This window comes from Ailuropoda melanoleuca, chromosome 2 (assembly GCF_002007445.2).
Source record: "Ailuropoda melanoleuca isolate Jingjing chromosome 2, ASM200744v2, whole genome shotgun sequence".
NCBI classification, from domain to species: domain Eukaryota; kingdom Metazoa; phylum Chordata; class Mammalia; order Carnivora; family Ursidae; genus Ailuropoda; species Ailuropoda melanoleuca.
In genome coordinates, this window is record NC_048219.1 from 86736185 (window position 1) to 86763204 (window position 27020).

Consider the following 27020-nt stretch of genomic DNA (forward strand, 5'->3'; position numbering starts at 1 on the left):
CACCAAACTAAGCTGCTTTCCCCCTAGGGTCTAAAAGTTGATTGTGTAAAACTCCAGTGAAGACACTCAGTAGCAGGTACACTTGAATGAACTGCTTCAGATGTTCCACTGCCTGTTCCATCTAAAAATACCCATAAACAGAAATATTTTTCACCATTAATCGTCTGAATCAGGAACAACTCCCGAAGTGTAGCCTAGTCCTGATGCTCACCCACTTAGAATAGCACAAGAGGGCACTTGTAATACTGAAGAGAAAGGGAAAGGGTGGTTTTAATGAATTATTTTCTTTTCCTTCTTGTAATTCAAGGGATCAATTATCGAAAAAAATGTGAGGTTTTAGCAGACAGTGAACTACAAGCCAAGACTTATTCATATTAAGTCCCACACTGAAATGTGCATTCTCTTGAACTTAATGCAAATTTTATCCAGTATTTATTCCAAATATGAAATAAGACTTTCTACTTATTTCCGAATTCCCACAGCTTTGCTTTTCTACATGTTCACTATCAGCATCTAAGTCGTTTTTTTCTAATTTTATCTAAAACAGAAGCCTATTTACCCCAAAGATACAAATGTAGTTATCCGAAGGGGCACCTGCACCCCAAAGTTTATAGCAGCAATGTCCACAACAGCCAAACTATGGAAAGAGCCCAGATGTCCACTGACAGATGAATGGATAAAGATGTGGTATTTATTTTTTTATATATATATGCACACACACATATATATACATATGTACATATATATATACACACACACAAAGGCATACTACTCAACCATCAAAAAAAATTGCAATCTTGCCATTTGCAATGATGTGGATGGAACTAGAGGATATTAGTGATAAGTGAAATAAGTCAATCGGAGAAAGACAACTTTCTTTGGAAGGGAAACAAAACAAGACAAAATCAGAGAAGACAAACCATAACAAACTCTTAATCACAGGAAACAAACTGAGGGTTGCTGGAGGGGCAGGAGGTGGGGACATGAGGTAACTGGGTGATGGGCATTAAGGAGCGCATGTAATGTAATGAGCACTGAGTATTATATAAGACTGATGAATCACTGAACTCTACCTCAGAAACTAATAATACATTATATGTTAACTGAATTTAAATTAAAAAAATAAAACAGAAGCCTATTTTCTGTCTTGTCTGACAAAAACTAAAACCACAATATTTAGTCATACCCTCTAGTTCATATTCTCTTTGAGTATCACCTGGCAAAACTTCTCACAAATTCCTAATTGGAAGGATCAGGAACACGCACTGTTTGAAACACATCATGGCTCCTAGACCAGAACCCACCACACCTTGAATTCCACGCCACCTCACATCTGTAAGTCAAAGACACTACTTTTTTCTAGAAACCTTTTCCATAAATCCCCTATGATTACTTCTTTTCAAACCAAGGTACACTTCTTCCCTTTTCAAAAGCATCAAGTGTAACCCAAAACAAAAACAACAACTCTAGAATTCTGTTTCCAGTTCCAGCATTACAACTCCGTGATCTTTGTGAAGACCTATTTCTCCATCTGTAAAACTAGAGCACAAATGCTGTCCTCATCTACTTGTCTCCCCCAAGTCTCCCTCAGGAAAACAAGAAAGTCTCACGCATTCATGTGGCCAACTACTCATTCAAAAGGAAGATGAAAGTTTCCAGTTTAAGCATTTTGAACTCCAAAAATCTTAAATGAATGTTCCCTTGGCTATTAATCAGAGAGAAAATCAGTTTACAAAAAAAAAAAAAAGAGAGAGAGAGAGAGAGAAAGAGAAAGAAAACATCAGGCTGCAGTTTTAGTGTTATACAAAGATTCCTATACAATTTAAATACTGTTTGAAGAGCTGTCATTCAGTTCCAGGCCAATAAAACTGCTTTGATTTATGGTCTCGCTCCCTAAAGACAGTAACATATACAACCTTCACCATTTTGTTCCTTCATTCCAGGCCATTACTGAACATTGCAATATCAGCAAGTCCAAAGAGGAGTGTCTAATCAACCAATCTTCTTCAGCACATTGTGTAACAAGGCAGAAAATTAGGTCACACAGGACAAAACGTTACTTGATATCAGCTTGATCAGATGAACAAGAAGCCAAATTTTCTAAGAAAAAAAAACAGACTAAACTACAAAAATTATCAGAGAAAGTTAACTTCATACAACACAATATAGCCAGAAAAGATTTAGTTATAATGTTCTGTGCCTGCTTCCACTAAAGGCAGTAAGAAGGAGAACAAGCCAGTGGCACAGATATAAAATGGTAAATGATCCAAAAAGTTTGCCTTTAGCTCTGATGTGTCCCACTGGTTTGGAGGAAAACTTTTATCTTCTTGCCTTCAGCTCAGGCTGACAGAATCTTCTTACATAAACTGACAACATTCATTTTCCCAGAAAACATATTTGAAGCTCTCCATTCCAAGCATTGTGGAGAAAAAAGCATGCTTGGTAGGGAAAGAAAAATAACTTGGGATTAAAAGTCACTGAAATCATGTACAAAGCGTATGTTCTAATGAAATCACACTTAGGGAAGTAAAGGCCCATAAAACAAACTTCTCTGAATACCCTAATCTTAGGTACTTAGCCTCGAAATAAGAACTGAGCAATGTTTCCCAAGACCCTAAGTGGTTAAAAGTAGTGAATCTGAAGTTCAAACAAAACTGGACCAGAAGCACAGAGAAACAAACCAATTGTGTGATGTTGGGCAAATCGCACTTGATCAATGAAATAGGTCCTGGAACATAAAGTTTTCAACAAACTGTAGATTCTAATAAACTTCTAATGTGGAACATTTCTTAAACCATGTTCCACAAGATATTAAATCAGTAGTCTGTTAAGAAAAAGAAAAATCTGGAAAAGGTTGGATTAAACAATATTATTAAGTATGTTGTTTTACTGAATGATTTTTCAGAACCATTAATATGCCATTCTGTAAAGGGGGTAATGGGGGTAAAGGGGGAAATGAAGGAATGGAGACAAGAAGATTTAGTATGTAGTCTTCTACCATGATTCCTGGTTACGTCTCCTGGCACACCGTTTTGAGAAACACTGATTTAGACTGATCTCCAGATTTTTGGGTTCCAAAAGCAGTTCAATTTTAAAGCTTTTATTTATTTAAGTAATCTCTACACCCAACATGGGGCTCAAACTCATGACGCCAAGATCAAGAGTCACATGCTCTTCCAACTGAGCCAGCCAGGCACCCCAAAGCAGTTCAATTTTAAAATTTAAAAATTAGGAACTCAGGCAAGATTGTCAACTTTTCAAGTAAAAACATTAAAAAAAAAAAAAAAAACCATCAGCTACTATCACCATCATTTCATTTTAAAAGTATCAGTTTAGGGACACCTGGGTGGCTCAGTCAGTTAAGCATCTGCCTTGTCTTAAGGCATGATCCCAGGGTCCTGGGATGGAGCCCTGCATCAGGCTCCCTGCTCCCTCTGCCTGCCACTCCCCCTGCTGTGTGCTCTCTCACTCTCTCAGACAAATAAAATCTTACCAAAAAAAAAAAAAAAGTATCAGTTTAAAACCAAAAAGATAGGAAAAAAGACGACTTTTAGATTACATTAAGTAACAGCCTTTTAAATAAAATAATTTAGCACCAGCCTCCATTCTACCCTGTGCCCACAAAAGCAATCCCTGAACTTCATTTAAATACAATAGTATAGACATTCCAGCAATGAGATAAGAGAACTTTACAAATAGGATCTAATTCACTTCAGGGACTCGCAGGTCAGTAAAGGTCACATACAAACTGGTCGATAAAAGTAGTCATTGAGCTTCACAAAATAAAAAAATGAGTTATCTGAAGAACTTTAAAAAATAAAAGAAACAAAGATTTTGTAAGAATAGCCCTAAAAAAGAAATTATCCCAGGCCAAATTAACCTGTCACAGAATCCCAAGTCTTCAAAAAATGAGGTTTTACTTTATTCAAACAACATTACCAGCATTAAGAGTGTACTGTTTTGTTTCATTTAACAAAGGAAAATCTCAGCACTGCTTTATATTATGATGCCCTCAATCCTAACATTTTCAAGATTGTTCATTATCATAAAACAAGACAATATACTTTGTAACTTACAAAGAAGATTCATTTCAGAAGTAAAAATCTATCCTAGTAAGATTAATTTTGGGGGGAGGGGGGATTCAGTGGGTATCACATGATCTACATGGAAAAACTACAGAACAAAATTCCTTCATACAAAACCCAAAAATACCCAAAAGCTCAAATCACTAACCAACAGAGAGGAATAAACACAACTGCTTCATTTTACAGACAAGAAAAACTAAGGCCCTTGAAAGATTCAGTAATGGGGCACCTGGGTGGCTCAGTTGGTTAAACTTCTGCCTCTGGCTCAGATCATGATCCCAGGGTCCTGGGCTCGAGCCCCACATGGGGCTCCCTGCTCAGTGGAGAGCCTGCTTCCCCCTCTCCCTCTCCTTCTGCAAGCTCCCCCTGGTTGTCCTCTGTCAAATAAACAAAATCTTAAAAAGAAAAAAAATAATAATTGCTTTTAGAAAAAAGAAAAAAGATTCTGTAATTTGTTTAAAGGTTAAAATGAGACTTTTTTCCCCCACAGTGCTATAATACATTTACATGTAATAAATAAAACCACTTGTAGGAAGGTCTGATAACAGTTGCAAAAGGAGGGCTAATGGTTAGTTTTACAACTTGAAGCCAGAGTGTTTATTCTTGAAAGCCCTATCCTTTTAAACAGCTCTTAGACCTAAAATGGGCAAAAATACATTTGCTCTAATGCTAAGATAATCATTACTTTAATCTTTAAACAGAAAGTCCAAAAGAGGAAATATTTAAATCCTAATTCCACTACTCATTTATCCCAACATTTTATGAATCTCCTGACTTCTTGACAGTCTTCCTAGTACAGCTCCTAAAATACAGTAGGCACAAATAGTTCTTGAATGAATGGAAGTAGAGTAGTTATTACTACGCAATCTAGTGCCTATATATTTTGATATCATCAAACACAAACCAATTTCTAAGCGCTGTACTTCACAAATTCAGTGTATATGTGTAACCTCAAAGAAATTATCCAGACTCAATTATACTCAGGAAGAGAAACTGACATACTTCTGGAACCCTTTTATTTTACAGCAGTAGTGTTGCTGGCTGAGATAGACCTATCTATTGAACTTATTAAAAACCTTGGGAACTCTCAATCTGCTCATCTAACACTGACTGTATGTTAAAAAGAATGCCAGTATAATATTAAAACAAGTCTCCCTCATTGAAGCAGCACCTACACTCGGCACAGAATAACCAGTAATTTTAGGGATTGGTAAAACTGAAAAATTTAGGGAATTCAACACTTTTATGATTATCACTTATTAACATTACTTTCAACCACTTTTTAATCTAAAACATGCAAATTAAGACTAACAGGAAAATAATTTGCTGAATTTTTTTATGTTATTAAACAAAATAATTGTACCATTATAAATACTTTTCACACTGCATCAGCAATTGAAATTAACAGCAATTTTTTTCAAACCAACAGGCTTAACGTACAAAATTTCCATTCCTCAACCTAACTTAACTATGAACACTAATGCCTTTGAACATTCAATAGTGACCATATTACAAGATCAGAACCTAACAGCTGGCACTATAGATTAAAATCAAAGAACCAACAATTTAATTAAGTTTGTCTGAGAATAAAGTACCTCACACTACCACTTACTACAGAGGATACACCAGAAGCAGCTAAATTCCATTCAACAAATTCAGTTACAAATTATTACTTTGCTTAAAAAGCAATGAGCTGTGGGGTGCCCGGGGGGCTCAGTCAGTTAAGCATCTGACTTAGATTCAGGTTCAGGTCATGATCTCTGGATACTCCCTGCTCAGCAGGGAGTCTGCTTGTCTCTCTACCCCTCCCCCTGCTCATGCTCGTGTGTACACGTGTACACACACACACACACTCTCTCTCTCTCTCTCTCAAATAAATAAAAAAATAATAAATTTTAAAAGCCAATCAGCTGTTCATATGGAGGGCAGGTAACTATGGGAAGCTCTTCTACTTATAAGCTATCAGATATACAAACAAAGCTACGTTCAAAAAAACAAGAGGCTCAACTCTGTGTTGCCCCTAACTAATGATAAGTGGTCCATCAGACCTTTGCTTTGAGCCAAACTTTTATTCAGCAGTCTACAGGTTTGTGCTTTGTTTTAGGGTGTTTTATGAACACTAGTACCCCCATGATTTTCAACATGTATAAAAGCCAAAAGTGGTAAGAAGAAAAGGTCTACAATTACAATTTCTTCATTCAAAAAATACTCATTGAATGAATACTATGCAGCAGGCACCATTCTAACCACTGATGGAAAAGCAAGTAGCAATAGTAAGACTGGTGAGGAAAGAAATTTAAAGATATACAGGAGGAACTGTCTAAAAGAAAAGTAAACCAAATCTAAAGGCAAAACTCTGAATCTTGCAACATGTGGAAAGTATTGCACTAACATAGGAAATAATAAGCTAGAGAATAGAACAATGATAAATGATAAAATGGGAAAATGTTTTCCTGTATGAATAGAAGGCATCCTTAATGAAGAAAATACCATCATCTAGGGGACATTTTGGATATCTACTGAAGTGTTTTGGCTGTTGCAGCAATTTTAAAAATGCTACTAACATTTAACGGACAGAGGCAGGAACACATAGGAAACTGCAGCACAAATGTATGTTTCTATTCTCAAACTTCATATGGATAGTTAAATAGATTAAAAAACACCTTTATCAAAGCCTAGGTCCTACCTTCATTCTACATATAAACACCAAGTTTTTCCGTATAATTTTAAACTGCACTAAATGTCCAGAAAAGCAACTACTGAGTAAAAAAGGAGAAAATTATACTTTATTTGTACCTTTTCCAAGAATTGTTCACCATTCTGATGGTTTGCTTCTCATGGCATTAAAGTTGCAAATACCATTATAACAGTCTACTCAGGTAGCTGTTACATAAATGTTTGGTGCCAATATCTACTACATTACACATATCTTCTTGTTATGGACAACTGAGTATTTACAGACTGAAATGTATATCATTTTGTCATGAATTATTTTATTTTTATTCTTTATCTTACAACTAGAGAATTATTTTATTTTAAAAAACTGTATATGTAGGAAAGTTGTACTACATTTCATTAAAAGGAGCAATTCAAAATATTTATTATAAAAAGAGGGCACTGGGACTAACAGGTCTGAGAACCACAAGGCTAGAAGACCAGCATCACTGTAGGATACCTGCAGGACTCAGTTAACCCACAAAAAGGCATTAAAGGGCATGTAACTATGGGATTTTCTCTTTACTCTGACAATATAAATTTTAAACATGGTGAGAAGTAACCATAATGACACCTTTACTGGAAGATGGTTCTCTACATTTAGTCTATTCAAATCAAAACAATATCAAAGAAAATGACAAAGAGGTAAATGTAGGATACCTTGTCTGTAAGAACTCTGTGACACTTGCTGAAATTCTCAAGGAGAAAGACTACCTACCTACCTTAACAGATTTTCAAGGAAAACAAAACTACCTGGCCTATTTGGGAAAAGAGGCTGGACAATCTATTTAACATACAAGAAAAGTGTGCTCCGCTAAAAATCTTGAGAACCAACTCACTTCTGTTTGGTACCCATGCACCTCGACACCTCTAAGGAATTTTGACTTGCTAACAATTGAACTTAAAAGAAGAATTAAAGGGGCGCCTGGGTGGCACAGCGGTTAAGCGTCTGCCTTCGGCTCAGGGCGTGCGTGATCCCGGCGTTATGGGTTTGAGCCCCACATCAGGCTCCTCTGCTATGAGCCTGCTTCTTCCTCTCCCACTCCCCCTGCTTGTGTTCCCTCTCTCGCTAGCTGTCTCTATCTGTCAAATAAATAAATAAAATCTTTAAAAAAAATAAATAAAAGAAGAATTAAAAAAAAATCTTTCAGAATCTAACCTAAAGTTCTGTAGATCAAACTATAAGAACATTTTAGATATAAAATGTTTCTACTATGGCAAAGGCCCTGTTTCTCCACCAAAATACGTGTTTGCTCGTTCCTACACTACCTTTCAATCCAAGACTACAGAGCACCACTTCTCTGAATGCTCACTCAGGCTTCCAAGAGGTAAGCCTCAATATTATTTTACAGTAGTATATACTAAGGTAAACAGAGAGGGTCAGGTGACTCAGCTCCAGTCACCTGAAGTATCAGAACAAGGATTGATAATTCAATTCACCCTCTCAGCCAAGAGTTTAAAGAAACTAAAAGTTTAAACACAAAATCTCCTGAGTTCATGAAACTTCTAAGAGAGCTGGAAGAAAAAGAAAGTAAAACCTGATTAATGCTAAGATGAACTATAAAGAAACTAAAAGTTTGGCTTGTTGTCTGCTTTTTGCCTTGTTTTCAAACTGGAATTTCCAGATGTCTTACTAAGTTACAAGTGGTGTTACTGCCTCAATTAATTCCCAACTGACAAAAAAATTTGGATACTTTTCTTTTAGAAGTTGCCCTACAGTGTGTAACTTGAGAGGACTGATCGAATTCCTCTGGTCTCAGTAACCGCATAGAGAAACTGACCCCAACAGATACAGCTATAATGGAACAGCACGCACTAACTACTGCTCTAAATAATCCCTCCCATCAGGGTTTTGCTAAAATTATATGGTCTCAATTATCTTACTGAAATTTCTCATCAGTGTCCCAAAATTAGAAACCAAAGCCACATCAGAACAAAACCCTACACACCATGGACACAAGAGGACAATCTCTTTATACTTCTACACCAGGGTTCTTCAACCTCAGCTCTCTTACCATTTTGGGCCCAATAATTCTTTGTTGTGGGGGGCTGTCCTGTGCATTGTAGCATGTTAGCAGCATCCCTGGCCTCTATCCACAAGATGCCAGGAACAACTCTCTCTCCCCCTCCCTGTAATCATGACAGCCAAAACTGACAACAGACATTACTAAAGGTTCTCCTGGGGATAACACTGCTTCCAGTTGAGAACCACTGTTTTACACCATCTCCTTTATTGCTGCTCATTATTAGGCTGTGACGAGATGAAAAAAAAAGTCAGCATCCATAGGCTTATTCTTCCCAAATTTGACTACAGAGAATTAGAAACAATCCACATCTTCTTTCCTCTTCTAGTAAGATGGATGTCTGAAAGACCTTAGCATTTGCTCCCTGAATGTAAGTAAAGGTCATAAAAAGCCAAGTAAACATAAAGAAACACAAAGTGTTAGCATCCAGTTGGTACTTCCCAAAAAAGTACAAGGGATTTTATCTGCAGTGAATTTAAGATTTCTGTTCTTCATACTGAAAAAAATCCCACAGATTTCCCCAGTATATACATGTCTATGTATCAGTAGAATTTCAAGGCCAGAACTAGCCTTCTACTTATAAGAATATGTATTTCTTATTTCTAGATCCTGGCAAGGAATGTATTTACTGACACCGTATATTCAAACTTCATATGGTTGTACCTGTATTTTGTACCACTGGAACCATTTTGATAAAGATCTCACAACAGTAAAGCCACTACTTTTAAATAGAACTATTGGGTATCCAACTCATCACATCATTCAAGCAATATTTAATAAGCAACTGCTACATAGTACCACATAGATGCTAGATAATCAAGCGGACTTTTTAGCTGGTGAGTCACCAATAGAAGAATATAAGATATCTAATAATTAAAACCTCTCCAGCCCAGCTCAAATCACTAAATGCCTTCCCAAATTCAATTAACACCATTAACATTACCTGGACGCTGCTCTGTGATCTTTCTATGAAGCACGCAACTTAAAACAGCGAGCAAGATCAGTGAGCTTAGAGTTTTAAGAAACACAAAGTCTTGGGGCGCCTGGGCGGCACAGCGGTTAAGCGTCTGCCTTCAGCTCAGGGCGTGATCCCGGCGTTATGGGATCGAGCCCCACATCAGGCTCCTCCAGTATGAGCCTGCTCCTTCCTCTCCCACTGCCCCTGCTTCTGTTCCCTCTCTCACTGGCTGTCTCTATCTCTGTCAAATAAATAAATAAATAAAATCTTTAAAAAAAAAAAAGAAACACAGTCTTTAAGAAATGTATTTTTAAAAATTCCTGTAATTAAAAAAATGAAATGTACTTTTTAGTTACTCTTATTATGGGGTAGTTGGAAAGTTTTCCTGTATTTGGGGCGTCTGGGTGGCTCAGCTGGTTAAGCATCTGACTCTTGGTTTTGGCTCAGGTCATGATCTCCGGATCTTGAGATCAGCCCTAACTCAGGCTCTCCACTGAGATTCTCTCTGCCTCTCCCTCTGCCCCTCACCTGTTAGTAAGTGTGTTCTCTCTCTCTCTCAAATAAATCTTTTTTTTAAAAAAAAAGTTTTCCCATGTCTGAGTCATTACAAGCACAGAACAATGATAATCACTTGTATAGCACCAGGTAAAGAACCAAAGCAAGCAACATTACTTATCCACAAGGATGACATTTTATTAGATCAAAGGTGATATAATAAGGAGATGTGAGAGAATGAAGCCTGTTAATTCCTTCAGGCAGAGTCTCATAGGTGAATAGTATCTTGGCAGTCCTTAATTAGACTGGTCTCTTGTCTGGATTTGGATACTCTGATCTCCATAAAACACTTAAGAATCACCCTAGTCTCATCAATATCAAAAGTAGTTTATTCTGGGGCGCCTGGGTGGCACAGCGGTTAAGCGTCTGCCTTCAGCTCAGGGCGTAATCCCGGCGTTATGGGATCGAGCCCCACATCAGGCTCCTCCGCTATGAGCCTGCTTCTTCCTCTCCCACTCCCCCTGCTTGTGTTCCCTCTCTTGCTGGCTGTCTCTATCTCTGTCGAATAAATAAATAAAATCTTTAAAAAAAAAAAAAGTAGTTTACTCTGTCGAATAAATAAATAAAATCTTTAAAAAAAAAAAGTAAGATATGATTTATCTCACCCATTTAATGAATACTCTACCAGATGCAATCTCAGGTAATATTTTCTGGCCTTGATTTAAAAGGGGGACAGGGCAGTGTGGGGATGGAATGACACCTTTACCTTGCATGACGCAGACTTCTATGGTATTACTCAGTCATCCCTCAATGTAGCATAGTATCTCCATCAGCCTTGGTTTCACATTGTCTCTCAACAGTCAGGTGAGGCAGAAACTTCTGCTGTTTTGTTGTTGTTGTTGTTGTTTTAAGTATTTTATTTATTTATTTGAGACAGAGAGAGCGCACAAGCAGGGGGAGTGGAAGGCAGAGGGAGAGGGAGAAGCAGACTCCCCGCTGAGCAGGGAGCCAACGCAGGGCTGGATCCCAAAACCCTGGGATCATGACCTGAGCGGAAGGCAGATGCTTAACTAACTGAGCCACCCAGGCGTCCCTCCGAGGTGTTTTGACAATAATTTTAAGTTATCCAAAAATCCACAATGCGATTTACCCAACATATGTAAACTTGAAACCCTAAGGGTTTTAAAGCATATAATCAAATTATCTTATTTTAAAATTCAAATTTTACTAAAGTAATTTTCAATGTAAACAGGAAAATGCTTTTCAGTAAGAGAAAGAAATTCCTAAATCAATCGCCACTTCTAGAATAGAGATTTTTTTTTTAATTTTTTTTTTATTTAGGAGAGAGAAAGAGCATGGGGGGTGGAGGCTGAATACCTGCTGAGCAGGGAGCCCAATGCAGGGCTCGAACCCAGGACCCCAAGATCATGACCTGAGTGGAAGGTAAATGCTTAACTAACTGAGCCACCTAGGCGCCCCAACAGAGATTCCTTTTTGATGTCTAATAATAACAGTATCACTGAATATATTTTCATTCTAAAATTCTCTTGATTTCTCCTCATTTCTTTGTATCTTTTTTCTAAATGAATCTTGCGTTCTCTTATCCGGGAGGATCCAAACTAAAGGCACACAAAGTTAAAATGGATGGATCAGGATTAGCAGTAAGACATTATTTCACCAAATTAATTCAACTGAATTTGGCTTAACCTACACAGCATTAGGCATATTCCAATCTCTCTCAGAAGTTATAACCAAAATTATTCCTTTTAATACAGACATTAAAGTTAGCTGGGCTGGTGAATCTTTCAGAGGAGTAGGCCTGACAAGAAAAACAATAAAACCTAAGGGGAGTTTCAGGGCTGAACCACAAGGTAAGCTATTGCTATTGCCTGCACACACTTCCAAATGTATCAAAAAGTGCTACAACCTAGAAACTGGGGAAGGGAGACGAAATAAGAATTCCAAAACCCTGCAACTTAATCCCACTGAACACCATCATGATTCTACGGCGGAATAAACCGGCAAGCGATGAGATGGCTCTGAAGCAAGCAGTCCTTCCCACTGAGTGGGTCAAGAAACCCACCTAGCAATATTAGCTCATTAAAAGCTGACAGTAAAACCCAATACTCCACCTCTGGAGTCCAGAGAGGACAGCACTCGGGAATGAGTGCTTTTGTGATCCATCCTGCGATCCAATTAACAAAAGAGTAAGCACCCTTTTGAGATGCAAATTAAATCAAGACCTTTGTCTTGAAGGAAAACTTTATTCCAGATTACCTGGGTCCCCCCCCCCCCGCAAANTTCCCCGGGGCCCCCCCCCCCCCGCAAAGACATCTGGTTAACCGTAACACTCGTCCAATTCAAGAAACAATGCATGCCTATTGTATGCTGAGTACTAAGAAGGAATCTCAAGTTAACATAAAAAATTATTTTATAAAATTCTTCAATGTTTTCCTGTATACATGAAAATCATAATACTGACTTAGTGTTGAGCTGGTTTTTCGGGAACAGAGTCAGATTTGTACCGAACCAGATACTTATCTGATCTGATCATTCTTACAACCAACATGTTCAAGGTGACAGCTTAGGCTTAAGGATCTAGAAAGGGCCATGAAACAAGATGAAACTCACTGGCTCGTGTATGAATCAAAACTATAACCCTGACCTCACTGCACCTTTTCCTAGAAATGCATGGCAACAATGATTTACTAAATGTTTCTTCCTTCTTCCTCAATTTACTCTTTTCTACAGTCTACACTGTTCTCCTGAATCTGAATTCTACCTATCCTTCAAAACTCAATTTAAATCCTATATCAACTGTCACTTCTGCCCTGACTTCACGTCACCAATGCTACCGTACGCCCTCTCACTGAATTCTAAATCACGGACTATCCACTCTCATTCACCTATGTTGTTACTTCCTCCATGTTTGGTCTTGTCTTTCCAACAAAATTAAGGTCCTGAAGGGCAGGAACCACATATTCCTTGGTATTGCCTCCAGGACATTCAGCTGAGAACTTTGTAAGTATGCAGAAGTATTCAATTTACACATCAGGCATGACAGATAATAAATGAAACTAAAAAAGGTCAAGAACTTCTCCTCCGGGCATCAAACTAAGGCTTATAAAAACGCCTATCAACTCTTTCAAACTATCCCTTTTCAAGAGCATGAAGTGGAGACTTGAGATGTTAAGAAGAGAAGATATAATAAATTGTGGGAAGTTAGACTGTTTTATCACTCTTAAAGGCAAACAGTGAACAGCACTTAAAGATCAGAAGACCGCAATGTTCAACAAGGCATCACATTCAGCATGTCACTGGTCACACACATACTGGCTGAATTCTCCCTCTCTCTGGTTAGAGAGTTCTCGAGGACCTGGTGTTCGCTGGCAAAAAACAAAACAAAACAAACAAACAAACAAAAAACAAGGCACCTGCTCTTCTTACCACTGAAATATAGCAAAAAGCACGTGCGCACACACACATAGCTGAATCAGCAAGCAAAAGCAAAATAGCACATATATGAAACTATGACCCTGGAGGGGTGGGGCAAATGGAGGAAAGAAAATGCCATAAAAGCCTGAAAAAACACAATTTTGGGGTGAAAAGGCTAAAATACCCTTGAGACGCTTATTCACTAGACTCCACTTGTGTTTCTGAGGAATAAGACATGCCTGCAGACACACTTCAGGAGGACTTCTCAACAGACTCAGTATCTAAGATCGGAAATAACGGAGGTGAGTTGTTAATGTAGCCACCCTGTCTTAAGGCTGAACCTGGATATTTCCAAGGAGAAGAACGACCATAACTAATTCTAAAGATAGGTGGCCAAGGTCAGATTTAACATTCACCCTTATGGGTCTCCCTGCAGTAGCTTATAACCCAACCCAAAAGAGCTGGGTTTGGAGTGTGGTAGCTGGCTAGCCCGCCGCAGAAGCACATTCTTCACAACCGTAGCACCAACTCTCCAGGGGCTAACAGACAATCCGGCAAAAACTGGTAAAAACCAATTTTGTGTCAAAGGATGCAGTCCCCAGCATTCCGTCCTGGATCTTTTTATTAAGCGAAGAGACAGAATAGGGGAAGGGGCGGGGAAGGGAGGTGATGCTGAAGACACTGGCAGCAGGACAACCAAAATAACCAAGTTGCAACAATATGTTTTGCCTTCTTCCTAAAGCCATTTCCTTCAATAGTGACAGGGAGCACAGGCAGTCTGCAAGTCATTAGTAATCTTGTTTTCACTTTCACAAGAACCCTGGAAACCCCAGAAGAGCAAAATCCTCCTCACCTCCCTACAGTCACCTTCCAACCCTATCTTTCTCTTCCTGCTTTCTTCCTTCCTTCCCTAGAGACAGCCGAATAGGGACAATCCTCAGCAATCCGCTATTTGGCTCCACTAGGGATGGGGGAGGGGGATTTGGGTAAATGGGGAAAAAGCCATAAAAGAGAAGCAACTGCAGAAAGGGTATCGAGAGGGGGAAAGAGAGGTCAACGTGGGAGGGAGACAAGGTGAAAGAGAGTGAAAGAAAACTGAGGGGAGAGTTGTCAGAGAACTTGCTAAGAAAGACAAAAAGATGAAGGGGACAGGTGAAGGGAGGAGAGGGAGTGAGGGCCAGGTGGAACATCCCAGGGGGATATGGGCTAGGCGAGAGTTCCGGAGCAGGGCCGGGACGCCCGGGATTTGGAGCCAGCGAACGAGAGAACAGTGAGCAGAGGGTATTTGGGTGACCGGTGTCAGAGAAATCAGGGCTGTGCGAGAAGTTGAAGACACATTCGGGGACTTCGCGGCGAAGAATCCACGCGGATGCCCAAACGCAGAGGGCACGGGGCACTTACCGGTAGTTTGGGGCTGACCTCGCCCTTGCAAAAGTGGCAGAAAAACCGGTGCGCGGCGACAGCGGCGCCTGCGCCCGCCCCGGCCGCCGAGGCCTCCGCCATCTTTCTCTCCCGCCGCGGCTGTCCGAGAGGGCAGCGGCCCGTCCCTTGCCAGGCAGCTACCTCCCGGCTGCGGTCACCGCCTCGGCCGCCGCCGCTTCCTCAGTGCGGCAGGCCGCTCCAGAGCCCGCGTCGGTCACGTGAGTCCGCTGGGCCCAGCGAGCCGGCGGCGCGGACGGCGACCCCGCGGCCCGCCTCCCAGCACCAAAGAGGCGCAGGAAGGAGAGACCGCCCGCCGCAGCCCGCCGGCTCCTCAGACAGCGGCTCGCAGGTCCTCCAGCCTTCCAGCGAGAAGAAAGAGCGAGCGTCACCGGAAACCACCGAAACTCTGGGGTAGAGCGGCACGCGTTGTTCCCTTTTCCCTCCTCCTGGTTGTCCGTCATCCTGCGAGAAAGGGCCGTGGGCTCCCCCTCTGCCCCGGCGGCTAGCCCGAGCCGCAAGAAGCCGCCGTGGTCAACTCGGCGGCGTTAGATCGCATTGACCCAGAGGTTAGTGGAAAAAGCTCTCTGGAGGAAGCGGCCCTGTCTCTGAACGAGGGGACCAAGTCTGGAACGGGAACCTGCGTGAAGGGAGTGAAGAGCCAGGAGCTAAGCTCCTTGGAAGTCCTTTCCCAGAATGGCACAGGGTCTGGGGATGCTTCCCCAAAGACATGTGGATAGGAATATTGAGCTGAGAGGCAAAGGCTTGGCCTCTGGGATTTGGAAAAATAAATGAACAAACCAATGTTTGGTAGCAAGGGATAATAAGGAAGTAATTATAATGTATGGTCACCTATGTCTATTTGTGTCTACTTTGTCAAGAAGTAGGGATTTTAGTGTTAAATACTGCCCTTCATCTCCTATTTGAAACACCCAATTGGGAAGCTTTCCTTTACCTCATTTTCTTTTTCTAAGTTGTCATTTCCTTTATGGACTGGGAATGACACTACCTGTTCATTCCCAATGGGCTGTGAACAGTGGCCTTAATTCTTCCAGTCAATGAAGTATAGAATTTAAAGTCTGACATCGCAAAAGCATCTACACCCAATTTTTAAGGAAAATTAAAATGACACATAATCCCATAAAGGTAAATTTGACATATAGTCTTCCAGCCTTTTTTTCTATGCATATGTATTTTTCTATTTTGTTTTTCATAAGAATTGAATTTTCCTCTACATTTTGCTTTCCAACCTGCTTCTTTCACTTAATGAACAATTTTCTGTGCTCATACATATTATACTTTGTTTTAAATAGTGGCTAGTATTCCATTGTATGGGTATACCATCATTTATTGAATTAACTCCTTATAGTTAGACATTAGGGTGTTTCCAGTTTATCAGTATAATAAGGAGAATAACAGTGACGTTTTTATTATTTTCTTGAGACAGAGTATCTAAACGAAATTTTTTAAATATGTAATGTCAAAATTGCCCTCCAGAAAGTATATGAATTTACACTCAGCAGCTCTACTTCCAGCATAAGAGAAAAACTTTGCATCATATGGACTTTTCCCCCCCTAGCTCTAAGACTCCTCAGTACAATGACTCAAGCAGAAATTAAACTTTGCTCCTTGTTGCTGCAAGAGCATTTTGGAGAGATCGTAGAGAAAATCGGAGTCCACCTAATCAGAACTGGCAGCCAGCCACTGAGGGCAATTGCCCACGACACAGGAACATCGCTGGACCAGGTATGTGTGGATGACATTAATTTGCTTTCATTCTTTTTCTTTTTTTAAAAAAGATTTTATTTATTTATTTGCGAGAGAGAGGGAGAGTGAGAGTGAGAAGCAGACTCCCGCTGAGTAGGGAGTCCGATCCAGAACTCGATCCCAGGACCCTGAGATCATGACCTGAGCCGAAGGAAGATGCTTAACTGACTGAGCCACACAGGCATCCTGAATTTTCTTTCATTCTTTTACCTACCTTTGAATATTGTTCCTCCCCACACCACAAAATAAAAAAGGGAGAAAGTCTGCCCTAGGAACAGAAAAATGCTATTGGCGGGGGGTTGGGGGATGAGATGTAGACCTTAAAGTTCCGCTTCTCAAGGTATTCCTGGTTCATCATGGCTTCGTAGGCAAATCTTTGCTCCTATTATGCCACACCTCGTTTATTCATAAGAAGTCTATCAGTGCTACCTTCAAGGAATGAGAATAATGGAGGGGAAGTACATTGTACTTTGGGGGTTTTTTGTTTGTTTTGTTTGGGTTTTTTTAGAGACCACACACACATACACACATACATATGCCAGGGGCGGGGGGGAGGGCTGCGGTGCAGAGGGAGAGGCAGAATCCTAGGCAGGCTTCACACCCAGCCCCTGCCGGACTTGGTTGCTCAATCTCAAAACCCTGAGATCTTGACCTGAGCCGAAATCAAGAGTCAGATGCTTAACCAACTGAGCCACCCAGGTGCCCCACATTGTACTTTGAATGATCAGAGGAAATATGAGCATCACAGGGAGGAATCTTACTGACTTCGTCCACTGACATGTGATTCTTAATAACTTACCCAATGGAGGGAGGGAAGAAGCATAGAGATCCTTAGCCAGCCATCTCCTAATACTTAGTAAATTATCAAGCAAGAATTGGCAACAAAAATGACCTTTGTCTTCAGATCTTTCCTCTCTTTCTTTTGGATCCTATCTAGGTGAAAAAAGCCCTGTGTGTGCTCATCCAACATAACCTGGTGATATATCAAGTGCACAAACGTGGTGTAGTGGAGTATGAAGCCCAGTGCAGCCGGGTGCTGCGAATGCTTAGGTATCCCCGGTACATCTATACTGCCAAAACACTGTACAGTGACACTGGGGAGCTCATTGTTGAGGAGCTGCTATTGAATGGCAAAATGACAATGTCTGCAGTTGTGAAGAAAGTGGCAGACCGACTCACGGAGACTATGGAGGGTCAGTACTGTATCCATAGCTGTTAGCAAAAGCATAGATTGGCTGGCTGCAGGACTGGGTCCTCAGCTAACATAGGCCATCTCATCTGCCTCTTTCCTCCTGTTGTACAGATGGCAAGACCATGGACTATGCTGAGGTATCAAACACGTTTGTGCGACTAGCAGACACACACTTTGTACAGCGTTGCCCCTGGGTGCCTGCCACTGAGAATTCAGACCCAGGGCCACCTCCACCTGCCCCCATTCTTGTCATCAGTGAAAAGGACATGTACCTGGTTCCTAAACTGAGCTTGATTGGTAAGGAATTTTGACCCCTGGGACTGTGACTTGCCCTGATTGTGGATTCTTCCTCAATGATTGTTAAGTGAATGAATCAGTCAATCAAGCACTTACCACGAATTTCCCCTGTGCCAGTTACTGTGGTGTAAAATGATGGAAAAAAAACAAGTCCCTGACCTTTTGGGGCTTAAGTCTCATGTAAAAGACTTACTTACATTAATCAAATAACTACATAGTACTATGAAGGAAAAGTATGAGGTGTGGCTGTTTTTTTTTTAAGATCTTCGTTATTTATTCATGAGAGACAGGCAGGGGTGGAGGGAGGCAGAGGTAGAGGGAGAAGCAGGCTCCCCACAGAGCAGGGAGCCCCATGCGGGACCCTGGGATCAGGACCTGAGCTGAAGGCAGATGCTTAACCGACTGAGCCACCCATGCACCCAAAAAGGATGAGATGTTATGAAAATATATAATGGGACCAGATTTATCAAGGCTTAGGGCACATGCTTCTTTGAGAAAGTGGCATTTGAGCTAAGATTTGAAACAGAGGTAGGAAGTGACCAGTGAAGTAATATATGAAGAGGTACAGAGGATAAACATTTTTGGCAAAAGGAATAGTGTGCAGTGAGAAAAAAATAGGATATTTGAGGAAGTAAAATATGGGTCGATGTAGTTAAGGCATGGTGAGCAAAGAGAGCCATGTGATAAGGATGGAAAAGCTAGATCATGCAAGACCTCGTACAGCATCTGTTCTTTATCCTAAGAGCAAAGGAAAACCACTAAAGGATTTAAAGGACATGATGTGATCTAATTTGCATCTTTAAAAGATTTTTCTGCTTGCAGAAAGGATGGGGCAAAGGTAAAATGTAAACAAACCCAGTGAAAAATTAGATACAGAAAGGGTGAAGGAGACAGAGGTACCAAAAATGACTGTGTGTCTGACTTGCATGTGGGGGAATATGATGGTCCCACTCACTGAAAGGAAGCATTTGGAGCAGGAGCAGTTTGAGGGAGAAAGATTAGAACTTTCTTTTTTGAATATGTTGAGCTTCGAATGACTTCATCATTGCCTTGAATTTCTCTGTAGCTCTTCAGCCTCCCCAGCAACTTTAACCTAGAGGCAGCTGGAGATGTCTTGGGATAGAGGGACACCTGCTCTGAGGTTCAGTGATTTCCTGTCTTCATATGAGATGTAACCTAGCTGTTCACCTGTTTTATTTGGCAGGGAAGGGTAAAAGGAGACGATCATCTGATGAGGATGCTGCTGGGGAGCCCAAAGCCAAGAGACCAAAACATAGCACAGATAACAAAGAGGTAATGGGACTAGGAGTCCTCACCCTGAGGCGAGGCAGAGAGAGCACTGGATAACACGCCCCGAGAGAGTTTACAAGGTTGAGAAATAGTAGGATTATGAACTTCATCAAATATTGACCAAGAATAAACTAACAAAATGTGAACTCCGTGTCTCCCTTCTGAGGCTTAACTTAATTCAGTCATTGGACAGAGGTAACGGCTTTTGCCAAAAAAAGGCCTTCTGTTTTCTCTCTCTGAAATAAGAGGCAAGGTCATGTGCTGAGAGGAAGAAGAGAGGGGTCAATGGGAGACTTAAGGATACTGGAGAAGAGTTCAGATAGAGAAAGATTGGAAGTGAGTTTAGAGAATCTGAATTTGGGTATTGTAAATTTGTCTTGTCAAGGCACTAATCCACATGATTGAATGATTTTTTTTTTCCTATCCCATGTAGTTGCTACTGAATAAGAAAAGAAATAGTGAACAGTTAAATCCAAGCTCTTCACCAGAAAACTCACCATATTCACTGTATCTAAATGTTTTTCTCTAATCCTGTTCTCCTCCCCAGCCCATTCCAGATGATGGGATTTATTGGCAGGCCAACCTTGACAGATTCCACCAGCACTTCCGTGACCAAGCCATTGTCAGCGCGGTTGCCAATAGGATGGACCAGGTGATATCTCAGTGGGTGGGACGGTGGCCTGAATTAGGAACATTCACTTATTTGCCAGATGCGGCCATTGGCATATAGCCAGAGCCCGCACAGCAAAGTGAATTCTGAATTGTAGTCCACTTTTCAAACCCAGACCAGCAGTGAGATCGTGCGGACCATGCTTCGGATGAGTGAGATTACCACTCCCTCTACTGCCCCCTTCACCCAGCCATTGTCTTCCAATGAGGTGATTTTCATGTTCTTGTACTACTTTAACGAGAGACCGTTGGATATTTTAATTCTTATACACAGAGTCTGGGATTNGGGCGAGAATATGGAAGTGTACCCTCAACAACTTCGATTCTTTTTTTTTTAAAGATTTTATTTATGTGACAGAGAGACAGCCAGCGAGAGAGGGTACACAGCAGGGGAGTGGGAGAGGAAGAAGCAGGCTCCCCAGCGCAGGAGCCTGATGTGGGACTCGATCCCGGAACGCCGGGATCACGCCCTGAGCCAAAGGCAGACCCTTAACGACTGCGCTACCCAGGCGCCCCTGAAAGAGTTTTTATTGTTTGTGGTAGGACAGGGATTCTCTTCAGGTGGTAGGTGCTGAATTAATTTGGTCTCTGGGGATCCATCCTTTAAGAACCTAAACCATTCTTTTAGTCAAAGTGTAAGCTATTCCTAGTTGTTCTAAGAATCCACTATTTGGAATCTGAGAACCTTTGTGGGTGCTCAAAACATTATTTGGCCCCTTATGTTTGTTTTGTTCAGTATATTAATTTTATGTATTTTAAATTTGTTTTTAATATATCTGTTTCTTAAAACATGAATATTTAATGTATCAAATACATATTATTTATATTCTATTTCATAATTATATTTATCCATATTAAATATAGTTATATTTTCATTTTATGTTATTTTAAAATTTTTGAACTTATTATATAACAAAAATTTCAGGGTTTTTTTCTTTCAACAAAAGTAATTACATGGCCTATATTCAAACAATACAAATGTATAATTTTTTTAAGTTGTAGCCCCCTAAACTTTTAGGAATGGTGGGCATGTTCTTTATCTTATTGTAGGTGGTAGTTACACGGGTATATGTAATTGTCAACACTGATCAAACTTAACCTCTAATCTGGACTTGTTATTATATGTAACATACCTCAGTTTAAATATATATATAGTTTTGTGTGATCCCAGCCCAGCCCTGGGGATTCATGTTCATAGTTTGATACCTGTATTTATTCAGACCTTTTTTTATGTATAGGCTCACATTAATGTAGATGTGTGTGTGTGTGTGTGTGTATATATATATATTTTTTTTTTTTTTAAGATTTCATTCATTTATCTGACAGAGAGAGCAAGAGAGAGCATGAATGGGGAGGAGAGGGACAAGCAGGCTCCCCACGAGCAGGGAGCCCGACCTAGGGCTCGATCCCAGGACCCTGGGATCATGACGTGAGCAGAAGGCAGATGCTTAACTGACTGAGCCACCCAGGTGCCCCAATATATGTATATTTTTTTAGCAAAAAAAAAATAGGATTATACTCTACAAACTGTTCTAAAGTTGCTTTTTTCATATGACAGTATATCTAAGCTGCCTTTTTCATGTCAGTATATGTAGATCTCATTTTTTTTATGGCAGTTTCATGTTCCATTTAGCAACCATGCTGTACTTTCTTTTAATCAGGTCCCTATTATTGTACATTTGGATTGTTTCCAGTTTTTTACTCTATTTATAAACAGTGTTGCTATATATTTGCACATATTTATATTTGTGATATCTGAAATTAAATCTTCTTTATTTCAAAAAAGTCAGCAATTCTAAGTTCCCAAACCCGTTTTCACCATCTCTTTGCTCCATAGATCTTCAGATCTCTACCTGTTGGCTATAACATCTCTAAACAAGTTCTCGATCAGTATCTCACTCTTCTGGCAGATGATCCAGTAAGTCTGTTTTTTCTTTCTTTTTTTTTCCTTTTTTTCTTTTTTTTCTGCTGTGTTTATAATTTATTTCTGCCACTGAAACCTGGTATCCTTCTTCTGTAGCCTCATTTTCTACCTAGCCAGCTCAGACAGTTTCTCTACCATCATCTGATAGGAAGACTACCTGTTGCAGACTCTTGGCCAGATTTGCTCCTTTGGAAATAGAATCACTGGACTTTCCATTCAGTTAACACACTCTCTCTGTCTCTCTGTTTTTTTTTTAATAGCTAGAGTTTGTTGGAAAGTCTGGCGACAGTGGTGGAGGAATGTATGTCATCAGTATCCTTACCAGTTATTTCCTTACAGTCAGGCAGCCTGAACTATGAAGAAGAATGGTGACTTATGAAAAAAAATTGGATTGGATAATATTTAGTAGACTAAATAAGTCAGAATATTGAAATACATTGATAATAAAGAAGCAAAAAGGACTTTGAATTAACCGAATTTCAGTTAAGCAAAACCCTGACTTAAATCCTAGTAAATTGAGGTATTGAAATACTTACATACCATAAATGAGACCAATGTGAAAAACAAAATAGCGTTTCAATTTTGAATTAGAGACATAGGATTAAAACTAAGATCACGGTGACCAGGCCAAAACATTACTGACCTTAATGCTCTATATGAAGACCTGCATAAAGCTCTAGGATCCCTAGCTACAGCCACTCTGGAGTCTGTCGTACAGGAGAGGTAAGAGGTAACCTGCTCAGGGTTGGGGTCAGACACTTCCTTTCCACACTTCGTTTGAATAAGCAGTGTGATCATTATGTAAGCACCCAGTGTACATACATCTTCATGCATCTGCCCATTTTTCCACTGGACTGCTACAGATCCCCTCCACTACTGCTCTTCACCCTAAATACTCTACTGCTTAATTCCCAATGATGCCAATTAACCAGGCTTCCTAAAGCCTTTACTAACAAATGCAGGAACTCAGGTACTCAGGTGAGTCAGCAGTTGGTGACTCCTTTGTGATTAGCAGTGCCATCATCAATCTGTGGAGTTGTGAAAGAAATCCCTGACCACTAGTCCTCTCTCTGGTCCTGGCTCTGTACGTGGAAACAGAGCAACCACCATTTGTGACTAGGAGCTAAAACTAATCTATGTCATGCCATTTGCTTTCTTTATTCTTTTCCAGGTTTGGGTCTCGCTGTGCCAGAATATTCCGTCTAGTTTTACAAAAGAAACACCTGGAACAGAAGCAGGTAGAAGACTTTGCAATGATTCCAGCAAAGGAGGCAAAGGATATGCTTTACAAGATGCTCTCAGGAAATTTCATATCACTCCAGGTAACCAATGGCATAACAGTCACCAACCAGTGTAGCTGGCTGAGGGTGAAAGAAACTTACGAGGCAAACATCCTGAACCCCAAGCAAACTCTCTCTCCAGCTCTGAGATAGAAAAAAAAATTAACAGAGACATAGCAAGCACTTGAAAGAGAACTGGGAAGCTTTAAGTGGCCTAGTGAAAAAGAGGCACAGACAAGAAATTACCCCAGAATTTTCCTTAGCTCCTACTCCTCGTGATTTGTCCTTGCCTCAGGTCTTAAGTCTATTATAGATTAAGTCTGCCAACAGTATCTATTGGGTCCTCACTGTGTGCACAGCCATATATATGCCCTATGAGGAAACAGACAATGGATTCAGGAGTCAGAATCACAGTTCTGCCTCTGACCCAGTTACATTGAGCAAATTACCTACCGTCATTTTTCTCATCAATAAAATGGTGATGGGTGGTGGTAATAAAAATAATATGGTTTGTCCTAAAGATCGAATACAGTCTACATGGCACATAAGTGTTGCTCAGAAAATGTTAATTGCCTTCTCTTTGTTCCCCACTGAGGATGCCTACGGTCAAATAGAAAAAGCTCTCCATGTGGCTGATTTTGCCATAAACACAGATGCTGACTGACTGGGGAAGAGGAAAGTATTAAATGAAAGAGAGCTGAGTCGCTCTGGATGGGACATGTGTTTACTTTGCCATTTCTGAAGAACAGTAGGATTTCTTTTCTCTTTTTTTCTATGGACAAATAGGAAATTCCCAAAACACCAGACCATGCCCCATCCAGGACCTTCTATTTATATACCGTGAACATCCTGTCAGCTGCCCGAATGTTGCTGCACAGGTGCTACAAGGTAATTTCTTCCGGACCTTCTCCACATTCCCCCCACACAGACAGGCCTCACCCTCATTCCCCCTTTAGCCATTTTACTTGAGCTACTTAAGTAGAACCATGTGCATCTCTTGTCTTCTCTCCCCTCAGAGCATAGCCAACTTGATAGAAAGGAGACAATTTGAAACCAAAGAGAACAAGTGAGTAGCATTTTCAGTTGCGTAATTACATTTTTCAAGGTCAAAGTCTTGAAGGGTAATTTCCTGTAGAAATAAAACCAATAGAAACAATAACTAGTCTAGTTGCACTGAATTATTGGCTTAGGTTGACCTAAATCGCACATTAATCTAAACTGTTCTGATATACCCCCAGTGAAATAATTTTGCAGATTAAATTTGTAAGAAATGTACAAACTGGCATTAAACTTTCAGTGCAGATGAGAGGCACTAAGAGTTTCAGGAGTGAAGTCATATTTCTAGTTAAACTTGTAAAAACGGTCTTTGGAAGGTGGCAATATCCACTTTGACCAGGAACATGGGAGAAGAGGGAGTTATGCCATAGGGCTGACGGGTAAAGAATCACCAAGGCTAGGGGACATGCCTCAGAGTTGTGTTTGTCTGACAGGCGTCTACTAGAAAAGTCTCAGAGGGTGGAAGCCATCATTGCATCTATGCAGGCTACAGGTGCAGAGGAGGCACAGCTCCAAGAAATAGAGGAGATGATCACAGCCCCTGAACGCCAGCAGCTAGAAACCCTGAAGCGTAATGTCAACAAGTAAGCATCATAAATCTCAAACCTGTGTTTCAAAATACCTTCCAGACAAGTCCACCTCAACACCCTGCCACCCCTCCAACCTCACCCCAGCTAACCTAGCTCACCCTCTTCTTCCCCAGCTCAACTGGCAGAATTTAATCCACCTGTTTTCCTAAGCTCAAAAACTCTGAAAGCATTTCAGCTTCTACTGCTTTACCGCACACTCCTGTTGACCAAGTCTGTTGATTTAACTTCAGTATGTGTCTCAAATCTGGCCTTTCATCTTGGTCCTCATGCAGGCCTTCATCACTTCTTTTCTAGACCTTTGCAATCACCTCCCCCTTCAAACCATCTCTTACAACGCTCTCAATGCCATTCTCCATTGCCTCTAATCATAAATAATGAATGTTCAGTCTGGGCAAAGGCTTTCACTTTTTCACTCAGGTTGGATGCCAGTGAGATCCAGGTGGATGAAACCATCTTCCTGCTGGAGTCATATATTGAGAGCACCATGAAGAGACAATGACCCAGAAGAAAAGCCTTTCTCAAAAAGTCTGGGGAGATTGGAAGGAAAAATAAAGGAGGTGCCTGATGCATTCTTTGCAGTGAGATATATTGCCAATTCTTTTTTTTTTTTTAAGATTTTATTTATTTGAGAGAGAAAGTGAGCACGTGTGCGTGTGCTAGAGAGCGAGAGAGAGCGGGAGTGAGTAGGGGGAGAGGGAGAAGCAAGACTCCCCACTGAGCAGGGGTCGTGGGATGATGACCTGAGCTGAAAGCAGACGCCCAACCAGCTGAGCCACCCAAGTGCCCCCATTGCCAATTCTCATACTAAAATGCCCTCTCTATCCCTACTGCCCAGAATACACCAGAAAGAGTTTGACATGTTTTTTTAAAGTTCGCTGATCCTCTCTTATCCCCATCACAGTATTCTCCCTTCATCAGATCTCAGTGGAGGAAAGGACCTTTTTTTTTTTTAAGATTTTATTCATTTATTTGACAGAGAGAGAGACAGCCAGTGAGAGAGGGAACACAGGCAGAGGGAGTGGGAGAGGAAGAAGCAGGCTCCCAGCAGAGGAGCCCAATGTGGGGCTCGATCCCAGGACTCCAGGATCACGCCCTAAGCCAAAGGCAGACACCCAATAACTGAGCCACCCAGGCGCCCCAAAGGACCTTGAATCAACTAGATTAACCATCTATCAGATGCATCATTTCCCACCAAGAAGTCAGCCATGACTGTGTTTGAATATCCCTGGCAGTGGAAGAAACTTCTTCCTAAGCAGTTCATTCCATTCTTAAAAGGCTACACCTGTTCTTTATTTTGTTAAGTTGTAATCACACACACACGGTAGAGAATGTGAAAGACAACCACACAGAGGGGAATAAAAGCTATTTTCAGGACTAGCAGGTGGATTGACCCCAGCATTCACACTAGAATCTATGGCTAGAAGACATTTGCCAGCTCCAGGCTTCTAGCACATCTGAAACTGCATATGTACGACACTTAGCACAATGCCTGGCATATGGTAAACACTCAAGAAGTCATTGCCTTCCTCTTCTCCATGGTTTCGTAAAAGCAGCAATTCTAAGTTTTCTCTCTTAGTGGCATGGCTAGATAATTAGCCTAGTTGATGTAATTTGTCCCAGCAGTTTCAGTTCATTTAAAGCAGGTAGGTGCCATTATAATCTCTTCAGTTTCCTCTTGCCAATGTCCATTCTCTAATTCATTAAGATTAATGAATTGATCTAATTCATCAATCAAGTACCAATTAATTGCCAGCCATTATACAGGATATAATATACCAAGATAAGTAAGTTGGCCGTCTCTGCCTTCAAGCCACTCACCATTCT

At 40.7% G+C, this 27020-nt stretch overlaps 2 protein-coding genes across 3 annotated transcripts in view; one reads left to right on the plus strand and one right to left on the minus strand.

Annotated features, from left to right (window-relative positions):
- The window catches only part of RNF115 (ring finger protein 115), a 62991-nt gene extending 47519 nt beyond the window's left edge, over positions 1 to 15472 (minus strand). The window contains exon 1 of the mRNA XM_034643060.1: positions 15114 to 15472. Coding sequence (XP_034498951.1) covers positions 15114 to 15215 — 102 coding nt within the window. The 5' untranslated portion in view covers positions 15216 to 15472. The remainder of the gene's footprint in view (positions 1 to 15113) is intronic.
- Positions 15473 to 15562: 90 nt separating this feature from the next.
- Positions 15563 to 25778, plus strand: POLR3C (RNA polymerase III subunit C). Of its 2 annotated transcripts, XM_002924556.4 has the most exons (15): positions 15563 to 15700; positions 16711 to 16877; positions 17836 to 18091; positions 18202 to 18387; positions 19592 to 19680; positions 20225 to 20329; positions 20463 to 20555; positions 22184 to 22264; positions 22531 to 22582; positions 22933 to 22993; positions 23442 to 23592; positions 24337 to 24438; positions 24567 to 24616; positions 25041 to 25190; positions 25614 to 25778. In XM_002924556.4, the coding sequence occupies exons 2-15, from the start codon at positions 16731 to 16733 to the stop codon at positions 25693 to 25695; spliced, it is 1605 nt and encodes a 534-aa protein (XP_002924602.1). In that variant the 5' UTR covers positions 15563 to 15700; positions 16711 to 16730; the 3' UTR covers positions 25696 to 25778. The 2 variants fall into 2 exon arrangements, with proteins under 2 accessions (XP_002924602.1, XP_019660779.1); XM_019805220.2 differs by lacking the exon at positions 20463 to 20555.
- The last annotated feature ends 1242 nt before the right edge of the window (positions 25779 to 27020 follow it).

Coding starts and splice junctions, on each gene's coding strand:
- POLR3C (XM_002924556.4), top strand. CDS start 16,731: ATGACTCAAGCAGAAATTAAACTTTGCTCCTTGTTGCTGCAAGAGCAT. Junction 20,330..20,462: donor TTGCCAATAGGATGGACCAG/GTGATATCTCAG, acceptor TTTCAAACCCAG/ACCAGCAGTGAGATCGTGCG. Junction 24,439..24,566: donor TGCTGCACAGGTGCTACAAG/GTAATTTCTTCC, acceptor CTCTCCCCTCAG/AGCATAGCCAACTTGATAGA.